Genomic DNA, 12,603 nt, shown 5'->3' with positions numbered 1-12,603 from the left:
ATACCACATTTAATTACCATAATAAAGAACTAGCCGTTCATTCTGATACATCATTTCTGTGACATAAGTTATACAAGAGATAATATTTGTCACTTTTATAAATATTATCAATATTACATTGTAGGCTTGTCAGCATTAGCCTAATTATTGTTCTCATACATGTAGAATAAACCCTATTCAGTACAGATTTATTTATGAATACATACAATAAATACATGGTAAATGTGTTATAATAATATTATAATATTTTTTTTGTAATGGCTGGAGATTTCTTTTTCTAAATAAATCTGCGATATTTATAGGCCTACTTGTGTTGAGTTATTAAGGTTTAAACCCCATTCGATTCAACTACTTAACAACTATTAAAACCTATAAATATAATGTCATAAATATATTCTGTTTGTATTCATAGGTTATAATTTCCACTTTTGGAACAGACGTGGCTTCACTTCACAGACTCCTCCACTTTCCACCTGCCATACTTGTTATATGCCATAATGCCTTTGCCACAAATTGTGTGGTTATAATTCAATTGAATTTGATTTGTATGGTGCTTTTAACAGTAGACGTTGCCATGAAGCACCTTTACATAAATCTGGAAGTAGATTTAGATTAAGACCCCTAATGAGCAAGCCGGAGGTGACAGTAACAAGGAAAAACCCCCTGAGACAACAGGAAGGAACCTTGAGAGGAACCAGACTCAAAAGGGAACCCATGCTCTTCTGGATGTAAACTCTGTGGGCACTTTATTATCTAGAGTTACCTTAGAATTATCTAGCTGCACTCATTGGCCAATTTTGGAATTTTTCCCTGCTTTATTTCAACACTAATTGTGTTTCTATCAGTTCAGTCTCAACCTGTTTAATGTATATTAGACTTAATTTTTTCAAATATTTAAAAACAATTTTTTATATACTTGATTTATTGGAATGAATTGATATTGATTAATATTCAGTGTGGCCATCTTCAGAGCCTCAGACAAGATGGATCTACTGTTTTAGTCAACATAGAGTGATTATTTAGAAATCAGGTTCTTTTTGCTTAAAAAAGCTCAAAATTGAATTATTCAGGATGAATGGTAGAATGAAAATAATAGTGTCATAATTGTTATTAGTTGGGGGCATGGTGGCTTAGAGGTTAGAATGTTTGCCTCACACCACTTTTTGATTCCCATCTCTGCCCTGTTCATGGAGTTTGCATGTTTTCTCTGTGCTTTAGGTTTTCCTCCTCTGTCCAAAGTCATGTCTTGTCACTGGCTTATCTAAATTGTCCATAGTGTGTGTGTGTGTGTGTGTGTGTGCGTGTATGTTTGCACTTTGTGATAGATTGGCACCCCATCCAGTGCCCTGCCTTGTGTCCTTAGTCCCCTGGGATAGACTCCAGACTCCCTGCTACACTGTGTAGGATAAGCGGTAGAGAAAATTAATATTCTTGTTAATACCAAGAAAACATTGATTATCAATAATTGTCAAACACAACATTCAAATGATTGTGTTAAATAGGCTGTCTAGCAGCTAATTAACAATGTTACAGGAAGCATAAAGGATGGAAACTGTCAGATTAAATGATTTGTCGTTCAAGAGATCCAGTTGGATTTCATTTTTGTTTTCAAATTGCCTCATACAATTTCATCTGAAATCATTACAGCTGCCTGGTTAGGAAATGAGTACTAAACACTGCAGGCATTTATTTTTGCAATGATCAGTGTTTTATGGTTTATAACAATTTTGACATATTTACAATAGATTTGCCTAACATATGCATTTACTGAATAAACAAAAAATCATTGAAGGCATTAGAAAATAGTGTGAAAGTGCACAGTATGAACTCTTATGATTTATTTTGCTCTTTGTATGCTGAGTCTAGACAATGAGACAAATAAAAGTACTGTAATTGGCTTAAGGGTAAACCACAAATACTTTCATTTGTCATTATTAGAAGTTCTTTGATGCTCAATGTTTGTTGTGTCGTCTTCTTTAAGAAGAATCTTCCTGGAATAATTTACGTAATGTATGTTGACATGGTACTTACAAGCTGGAAGCATTTTCGTTCCATTTTACACCTGTCAATTATCTGCTTCTCATTCTCCCCTCTTAGACTCGCTTAGGCTCACATACCAGAGCTGCTTACTAATATTACTGTAGGCTTAAATGGTGTATATAGTTGTTATGATTAAGTGTTTTGCAACACAGGATGAAACACATGCTCATGCATTAAAAAAAACAAACAAACAAAAAAAAAAACTGTCCAGGTCTATTTCACAAATCATTTCCTAGCACTGCCTAGGAAATGGATAGAGGAAACTGCAGGCTTTTAGACAGAGACATATTTGGATGATGTATCTTTGGAAAGAATATAAGGCTGCATACAAAACTGCATCATCTACAATGATACACTCTTAAAAATAGCTTCAGTTTGGTTCTATATAGAACTTATGGTTATTAAGAACCTTGTAAGCCGAAAAGGTTGTATAGTTATAACTATACAAGAGCACTTCTGGTACAAACATTTCTTTGGGCTAAACTTTGCACTGTGCATGTATTTTCATTATTCTGATTTTCTTTTACATTGCATTGTAAACAAAATAAATCTGCATTATTATTATTATTATTATTATTATTATTATTATTATTATTATTATTATTATTATTATTATTATTACAAGAAATTACTCAACAAATTTACACATCTATATACATAGATAATTAAGTATATAGTTTATGTCCATAGCCCATCTGTTCCTATGAACAGTCTTTCCACCTCACTCCACCAAATCCCACACTAGAAAAGCGGTGGTAGCTCAAGTGGTAAAGGCTCTGGGTTGTTGATCCGAAGATCAGGGTTCAAGCCCCCTCTGCCAAGCTGCCACCATTGGGCCCTTGAGCAAAGCCCTTATCCCACCCTGCTTCAGAGGCGCTGCATTGTGGCTGACCATGCACTCTGACCCCAACCCTTTAAGGATGAGTTATGCAAAGAAACAATTTCACTTTTCACTAATGTATATGTGACAAATAAAGGCTACTTACCTAAGGACCACCATAGTGCCACCACTAGTTGTAATGGTAGATCCTGACAGTGCTTAATACTGTACTGTGCTGAAAACCCAAACAATATATGCTAATGGACAAGTTCGAGAGAGACTGATGAGTTACAGCAAACAGATTAGTCAGTAATCATATAACAAACCTATAGCTTTATACATAAAAAAATGTAAGTGGACTTTGTAGAAGCCTGTAATGGAATCTTTTCCTAAGCTGGGAAAAAAACTATCAAAAATCAACCTAATAAACATTGAATTTTTTGAGTTATTTTTTCTAATAGTAAATGGCAGAGCTTACGGTATAAATGGTCTAAGTTTGTACATACAAATGTAAAGTAAATGTAAGCTTCTTTGATAAAGTGTTGAAATACTGCAGGAAACCAGATAGGCGAAAAAAAGTTTTAGACTTAACCTTTTAACTAAATTAACCTATTTAGTATCCCTGCTGTGAAATCCAGCTACCAGCTACTAAAACACTGGGCAAGCTGGTAAACCATCATAACTTTCAGCTATTTTCTACTTTACTCAAGTAAATTGAGCAAAAACAAATGGTTGAGATTGTCAAAATGCTTTACTGTTTATATTGTACCACTGGTAATGGTCATTCTGAACCAATTTACTTTCTAAAAGCAAGAAAAATTAATCAAAAGGATTTAACAGTTCGACCAGTTCTGGATTTGGGCAGTTGCTCATTGTATGTTTTATTTTTCTTTTAGGCTGTTTCGGACGTAGCCTTTGCATCTAGTGATGTCTTTAGAGCAGGCAGTAAAAATTGAAGTACATGAGCTTCATGCACAGAGGACTGGTAGGACCTCTTCAGCAAGGCGTGGTCTGTGGTGTCCTGCCTGCGTGCGCGCGCGCGCTGCTGAAGAGAGGAGATGCCGCTGAACACTTCAGCACTTTCACTTCATTACTCCTGCACCTTTCAGCACACTTCCCTCCTCTGGACACCTTATTCCTTCTTTTTTTGTAATCATTCATAAGCAAAAAAGAGCCTTTGTTATTATTATTATTATTATTATTATTATTATTATTATTATTATTATTTCTATTTTTTTGTTTGTTTTGGGAGGGGGGCTTATTTCTTTTCTTTTTTTGTTTTAAGAAATAAATCATGACCTGATCCTGAATTGATGGAGAAATGATGGCACGTCAGGAGTCGCTGCTACCCTGTTTTCTGTATTCTAGTCGATGAAGACTGTGTTTTTTTTCTCTCTCTCTCTTGAGATCTGGACAAGAACCCAAGGCAACATGGAGACATTCACTATACATGACATGCTCATTAACAGCACGGACTTTTACAAAATCTTGTGTGAAATCGCCTTCAGAAACATATCCGAGTGCGAGAACACCAGCGACCCGGGCACAGCAGCGCCAGCGCCGGAGCCTAAAGGTAAAAAAAAAAAAAAAAATTAAACTCATTTTATAAAGCTCAGGAGCCTAGTTTGTACTATTCTATCATTTAATCTTGTCTGTTATACAATCATAGCTATTCCTAACTTTGGAAAAATAATTACGCACCCATGTGCCGGATGCATCACCAAAATTACGCACTAATCTCCATTGCGCACCAACGAGCCCCTTCAACACTTAAAGACTTTCTTTAAAAATAAAATGTTAAAAATATACAAAACTATAAGCAGAAGTCAGTCAGCTGACGCAACACAATGGAAACATTGCAATGAATCCATTCATAAATGTTTCAAATCTAGAAGATTTGATCCAGCTGTTGGCCACTAAGTTTTCAGCAGCTGTAATTCTAAATATTACTTAAACGCTTAAACTGCGCATGGAATTCACTGTTTATTTAATACATGCCCTGCGCTCTGACAACCAATAAGTATCCCCTGGTTTGTTTCCGTGTAGTTTAGAGTTCTGTACAGGTTCTGTACAGGTTTCCCAGTAAGAGAGGCTTCCAAGTTCAACCTTTTTAACAAGAACCCGAGCTACAGAAAGAATCCTTCAGAAAATGAGTTTCGTGGTGCGCAGATAAAAAATGATCAGGTCATTTTTTCATCATCATCATCATCATTATCATCATCATCATCATCATCATCAACAACAACAACAACAACAACAATAACACTAATAATAATAATAACAATACTACTACTACTACTACTACTACTACTACTAATAATAATAATAATAATAATGATAATGCCTTAAAATGCATGTGATAAGTATTTTTGGTTTTTAGCATATGGTCAGCAGATTGAAGAGTGTTGAAGATGGTTCCAATTAAAAGTAAATCCCTTTGAGGAAAAGAAAAGAAAAGAAAAGAAAAGAAAAGAAAAGAAAAGAAAAGAAAAGAAAAGAAAAGAAAAGAAAAGAAAGGAAATGAAAAGAAAAGAGAGGAAAGGAAAGGAAAGATAAGGAAAGGAAAGGAAAGGAAAGGAAAAGAAAAGACTGGAAAAGAAAAAAAAAGAACAGAAAAGCAAAGAAAAGAAAGGAAAAGAAAAGAAAAGAAAAGAAAAGAACAGAGTAATGAGCAGTTGTATTATTAGCATTTGGCCACCTGATCATTTAAAAAAAGATTTTTTGGTTGTTTTTTTCACATGCAGTCCTACAGTGTGTATATATTTAAGTATAGAGCGAGGATGTTAGAAAAACTCTGTACCACATCCACATTATAATAAACACATACACCTGTATAAGGTATAGAAAACATTATTTCACGAGTTCATTTTCCCCGGTTTGGAATGGCAGACATAAACCAGACGGTGCGGATTATTCTCTACTGTGTGATCTTCCTGCTGAGTGTTCTGGGGAACAGCCTGATCATCGCAGTACTGGTGAGGAACCGGCGCATGCGGACCGTCACCAACCTCTTCCTGCTCTCTTTAGCTGTCAGTGATCTGATGCTGTGCATCTTCTGCATGCCTTTCACCCTCATTCCCAACCTGATGAAAAACTTTGTCTTCGGGAGCGGCATCTGCAAAGTGGCCACCTACTTCATGGGTGAGTAGCGCTTATGGATGTGTTGTAAATAAAATATTCTGCCTCCTGAGATCAACTGCAGTGTAGAGTTACAGCTGTTGCTCTGAGAATGCTGCAGTTTGACAGGATGTATAAATCAAAGGAGGATTTGTGGTAACTGAAGAGTTTAGGGAAGGGGGAAATCTGCTGTATACAAAGTTTCTTAAGAAGGGCTTGAAATATCTCTGTCATTATGTGCTCTGGTTTAGCAAGCAGGGTTATTGGTGATCTTCAGGGGTCGTACATATGTATTAACAAAGCAGTGCTGAGTGTTCTTAGCACTTGTGTGGTCATTTCCATTGATACTGATAACGAATTTGATTTAAGACCCCGACGACATGTTGGTGAAGTGGAAATGCAGTGCAGTTTCAGTTTGTGTCCTACAGCTGTACATGTAACAGCTATCCTCATGCTTTACATGTTTAGAATTCTCTAAAGTATGACATAAGTTCATGATAAAGCAGCCTGGACTCACCAGCCACCTTGTTATAACCATGTGGGTCTGTCATGCCTGAGAGTTAACAGATCATTTTGTTGATCATTCAGAAGAACTACATCTTAGATCAAAGTCTGGCAAGTTCTGAAATAAGTAATGTCAAATGTCAGAGGCTCTTAACATACCGAGTACAGCATACTTTTCCCATCAGCTCAGATGGTTATTATAACTTGCAGTTAAATGCTTTGTACATGTCTATACATGTACAGTGTAAAGTCAGATCAGTGTTGTTATATTCTTGACCCTTCTGTTATTCCCGGTGGTAAAGGTCACTGAGTGCACCAGCAGCATATCAGTGATTACTCAGCATATCATTTTTCTTATTTGTGTGAATATATTTAGAAGTGAGATAACAGGGAAACAGACTCAACTAACCGAGCCTTTTCTAACATTTGTAACACACTCAGGTATCTCAGTAAGCGTGTCCACCTTCAACCTGGTGGCCATCTCTCTGGAGCGCTACAGCGCTATCTGCAATCCACTAACATCACGCACATGGCAGACCAAATCGCATGCCGCCAAGGTGATCAGCGCCACATGGCTGCTATCCTTTCTGCTCATGGTGCCATACCCAATCTCCAGCACGCTGGTGCCATACCGCCGCAACAACAACAGCACGGGCAACATGTGCCGCCACATCTGGCCCAGCGACATCATCCAGCAGTCATGGTAACGTTTACTGACACCCCCAGGCCGGATAGCACAGGACTAAAGAGCTGAACATGATATAAAGTTACACCAGCTACATCCTCTATGTAGGAGTTGTGCTGCTTGCATACTGTTTGTGTTTCAGACACAACATTAGGAACATTATACATTATGCCGTGAAAGCGCACTGGAAATTATTGATTCGCCGGCCTGTGCAACTTTCCTTTTTTCTCAGGTACGTGTTCCTGTTATTGATCCTTATCCTGGTGCCAGGAATTGTGATGATGACAGCATATGGACTAATCTCTGTCGAGCTGTACAGAGGAATCAAGTTCGAGATGGCTAACAGAAAGGCAAGCCAAGGTAAACATCTCATTATTACACGCTTATTATAAAAGCCTTTATCTTAGAAGCTTTTCACACTTTATTTGAAGCTAGAATTCTGGAAGTTCAACATAGCAGATTAAATATTAAACTATAAACAATTTATATAAGGATAAAAGAGTCAGAAAATAAAAGATCAGAAGATAGATAGATAGATAGATAGATAGATAGATAGATAGATAGATAGATAGATAGATAGATAGATAGATAGATAGATAGATAGACAATCAATCAATTAATAAATCAATTAAACCAATAAACAAACAAATAAATAATAGCAAAATGGTGCCCTGCAATTGGTTGGTACCTCGTCTAGTACAGAAGATGGATGGATGGATGGATGCATGGATGGATGGATGGATGGATAACAGGCAAGAAATCACAGTAAAATTCAGTAGATTGATGACAGTCACAGAGTTGTTTAATGACAGGGACATTGAATGAAGCCAGTTTAAAAAGAAATCTACATTTATATATTACGAGTTTTTAATCTTCCTAAGTGTGTACTACTTGGAACTCTTTCTAAATTGCACACTGATAAAAATGATAATACTGTTAATAACTGAGCAGTTTCTACTAGAATAAGTATAATCAGTTTTAAAGAACAAGGTTTTTAATGTCATTTCTGTACGTTGATTGGGATCAGGGCTTCTGATACATACTGTAAATGTAGTGATTCTCAACCCTCTTCTTGGATTATGTTCTCTTCTTGGATTATGTATTCCCCCCATTATATCTAGATAATGTATAATATTATATACTCACTGAGCACTTTATTAGGCACACTACACTAATACAGAGTTAGACCTCCTTTTGCTTTCAAAACTATCTCCGTTCCCCATGGCATGTATTCCACAAGATGCTGGAAACGTTCCTTTGAGATTCTGCTCCAAGTTGACGTCACGTAATTCCTGCAGATTTTCCAGGAGCTTTTTCATGCTGTAGTTCTACCACATCCAAACATGTTCTACTGGATTCAGATCTGGTGATTGGGAAGGTCACTGAAGAACACTGTCATGTTTATGAGAAGACTTTTTCTTTGTGGCATGGTGCATTATCATGCTGGAAGTAGCCATGTAGCTAGAAGATAGTAAATTGTAGCCATGAAGGGATGCACATGATCAGCAACAATACTCAAAGAGTCTGTGACATTCAAGTAATGATTGATTTATATTAACACACCCAAAGTGTGCCAATAAAACATTCTCCCACACCATTACACCACTTCCACCAGCCCAGACTGTTGACACAAGACAGGATGGATCCATGGATTCATGCTGTTAGATTCATGCAGATTCTGATCCTAGTATGTGTATGCCTCAGCAGAAATCCAGATTCAACAGACCAGGCTACATTTTTCCAGTCTCCACTTGTTCACTGTTGATGAGCCTGTGTCCAGTGCAGCATCAGCTGATGTGTTTATTCTGAGTTGATTTTCTACTCAGCACATTAATACAGAGTGGATATCTGAGTTACTGTAGCCTTTCTGTCTGATCAAACCTGTCTGGCCTTTCTCCATTGATCTCTCTCATCAGCAAGGTGTTTCCATCTGCAGAACCGATGCTCACTGGAGATGTTTTCTTTATTGCACCATTCTGAGCATACTCACGCACACTCCCCATTCTAATGATTGATGTGAATATTACTTAGAGCTGCTGCATGATTTTATGTAATGTTCTGGTGCCATTTGATTGGTGGATTTAGATAACTGCATGAATGAGGTGTACAGATTATAAAGTGCTCAGTGAGTGGGTATATAAGTAATCTATACTACACGTTTTCATATACCTTCAAGAGTCAAAATTTAATACAATAAAATTGATTGCAAATTGAATACATTTGATAGTCATCAATGTGAACAGAATTTCACACATTTTCTTGCTAACATTACACTTGACTTAATTCATTTGTTAACATCATTTGTTTATTTAATCCATCAATTAAGGACACAGTGGACACAGTGGACAATGTTGTGTTAATAACAAAACAGGAGCCACTAAGCTAAATTAGTGCGGGAGATTCCAAATGCACACGATGAAGCATATAGGTTTATTTAAAACAATAAGTCTTTGGCTCTTTTGAAATATAATGGGCCTGAAATTGTATTTAAAATATTTTTTTTTAATTATATTATGTGATAATTCAGCTCCACTGACCCCTGGTTGAAAAACACTGCATTCAAATCTAAGAGTTTCTAATTCAGTATGTCTATGATCTTATATTTTGATATAAATAAGAGTGTAGTATTTTCCAAGAAAGGACAAAAATATGATTTGTGCAGATTTTTTTTTTCAGGCACACTTTCCAACTATGAATCTCCTGTTCTACCGTATCCCAAAGGTGTTTGGTGTACTGGATTCAGATCTGGTGACTGGGAAAGTCATCGCTGAACTCATTGAAAGCAGTTTGAGATAGAATTTTCCAGAAAATGACAAACAAAAAGTAGTATCAGCTACCCAAGCAAACCTTTTCAAATGATTTCATTTTACTTTTTCCATTTCCAAAGGTGTAGGTTTAAGTATAATGTGAAGCATTAGCATTTTTATATACATTTCCTGAATGTTTCTCAGAGAGACAGAGCAGCACAGGAAGCCTGAAGCCCAGCGAGTGTGACGGCTGCTATCTTCAAGCCTCCAAGAAGAAGCGCTCAGACGCATCCACCAATCAGCAGTCGGCACTTCTTGCTTCCAACAGCAAAACCAAGCTAAACCGTGTGTGCAGCAACAGCCCCACAGCCAACCTGATGGCCAAGAAGCGTGTGATCCGCATGCTGTTGGTCATCGTGGTGCTTTTCTTCCTCTGCTGGACGCCCGTGTTTGCGGCGAATGCCTGGAGGGCATTTGACAAACGCTCGGCTGACCGTCTACTCTCCGGAGCTCCCATCTCCTTCATCCACCTGCTCTCATACACCTCTGCATGCGTCAACCCAATCATCTACTGCTTCATGAACAAGCGCTTTCGACAAGGCATGCTAGCCACCTTCTCCTGCTGCACAGGACACGTAGACAGAGAGGGCCGGGGCAGCGGGCGCCTCAGCGCTGGAGGAGCAGGAGGAGGATTAGGAGGAGGTGGTGCACTTGGAACTCTGGGAGGTGGAGGGAAGGAGAACACGCAGTCCAGCGGGATGCTCACCAGGCTGACGTACAGCAGCATCCGAGGGTCAGCACAAGCATAACAAAGAGGTCTGTGCTCAGAGTTCAGAGAATTTCACACTGCTGGATTCCTTTAATAATCATCTGCTCTCCTGTAAAGATTCCAAAGATTGGTACGTGCGGAAAAACATTTGCCTACTGATTTTTTTGTAAAGAGGAGCCTTTTTCTTTCTAACACTTTTAATCCAGGCAGCTCAATGGCAGTTTTTCGGAAAGGTTTTTCGAAAGACTACTCCCGAAACCCTAGAGCATTAGCTGAGAACTAACCTGCTCACTGATAAACGAGACATAATGTCTGCATGCACTGCTGGACGGATGTTCTTGTCCAGTGTTTAAATTTGAATTCATGTCACTGGTGAGTAAACAGATACATCAAATGGAGCATGACTGTGCATGGCTTGAGAGTCATTCCAGTCTGCATTAGGGCACTGACTCGTGTACGAGCCTTTTATGAAACACAGGAGTTGACGGATTGATCCTGGTATATATCCAGCTCTACGTGCTGAAAGAGAGCAGAGGAGGTTCATTAAGGATGAGGAAATTTATCTGTTCATCAATACGGTTTTATCCTCTGTGTAGTTCAATAGGTTTTGAAACCGCTCGTCTAGCAAAGATGACAAGATGTGGAAAAAAGTTTGCAGCTTAATGGTACTTATTTCCAGCGGATGAATAAAATAATTAACACTCTGATAAAGCAACTCCAACCAGTTCTTTATATTGTTTCTTTCCCTTTGGATAATTTGCAGTCAGTCATTTTCAAACTAGACAGAGAAAAAAAAAAAACAATCCTGATCATTTCATCTGATTTATTATAGTATTGCAGCATTAAATTTCCACCACTAGCTGTGTTTCAAGGTTTTGTGGCAAACGCCAGGCTTTACGAGGGACTGAGGTTGTCCAGATGCTCAGAAAAAACACACAGCTAACACTTTCCGAGACTGTACAGACCTCCAGCATAGCCGAACCTCGTGCAGTCGTTCAGAACGATGCCAAACGAACATACCCAGAAGTCAGTTTCAAGTTGTGTGTACATAATATGAATCACATATAACTTACTCCTTCGGGCCATTTTTCAGATAAAAAAAAAAAAACCCACACAAATATAAATTATGTTTGCATCTGTTTATATGTAAATACACTGAATCATCCTGGCAAGCCTGCATACCTCTGTAGTTACAATCGATTGTCATTGCCACACAAATATGTAGAAATGTGTAAATATAGCTTTGGTCAATTTCATTGCTGGCGCTCTTTGTACAGCTTCTGTGCTCATGGCGTATGTCAGCACAACACGCTTTTTTCTTTTTTTGCCTCCCAAAGGTACACAGTAGAGTCTTTATCCAAATACTGTGTGTTCTTTCAACCTGTACTGATTGTACTTTTTATTTGATCTGCCGCTCTCTCGCTTTCTTATCTTCCCATGAGACTTTTCTCACCTGTCAGCGACACGAAAAGCATCAAGCCAAGTCCTGTCACTCACACCTGGGCCCTTTTCCTTCCAAAGCATTTTGTATGACATGCATTTCTGGATTAAATACTGTATTATTTTTGTTTTCTTTGTTCACTGAGTGTATGTAGACCGTGTGAAATACACTGCATTACTCCACACTTTCGAGATAGTGTAATTGCTCATGTATGGTTTTGGGTGGTGACTAAACACTGAACATAATAAAGGCTTGATTACACGTAAAAGCCTGTCACTATATATATATATATATATATATATATATATATATATATATATATATATATATAGATATCTGATATACCCAGCCTATAATTTCTAACACAAACACTGTCATTTAAAGCAATGTGCATATTTTTTTTATTTCAGCTTAAAAAAGTCTGTGACTCTAGCCAATTTTACCATGTGCACATCTATAAATGTAGCCCGAGTGCAGTGT

General features: G+C 37.7%; 1 protein-coding gene across 1 annotated transcript; it reads left to right on the top strand.

Moving 5' to 3' along the window:
- The first annotated feature begins 3,936 nt into the window (after positions 1 to 3,936).
- Positions 3,937 to 12,183, top strand: cckar (cholecystokinin A receptor). The gene is made up of 5 exons (XM_058395981.1): positions 3,937 to 4,433; positions 5,750 to 6,001; positions 6,923 to 7,184; positions 7,399 to 7,526; positions 10,118 to 12,183. The coding sequence occupies exons 1-5, from the start codon at positions 4,232 to 4,234 to the stop codon at positions 10,720 to 10,722; spliced, it is 1,449 nt and encodes a 482-aa protein (XP_058251964.1). The 5' UTR covers positions 3,937 to 4,231; the 3' UTR covers positions 10,723 to 12,183.
- The last annotated feature ends 420 nt before the right edge of the window (positions 12,184 to 12,603 follow it).

The sequence above is a fragment of the Hemibagrus wyckioides genome, linkage group LG07 (assembly GCF_019097595.1).
Source record: "Hemibagrus wyckioides isolate EC202008001 linkage group LG07, SWU_Hwy_1.0, whole genome shotgun sequence".
In the NCBI taxonomy this organism is placed as follows: Eukaryota; Metazoa; Chordata; class Actinopteri; order Siluriformes; family Bagridae; genus Hemibagrus; species Hemibagrus wyckioides.
Note: the sequence above shows the minus strand (reverse complement) of the source record. Positions and strands in the feature narration are given on the sequence as shown.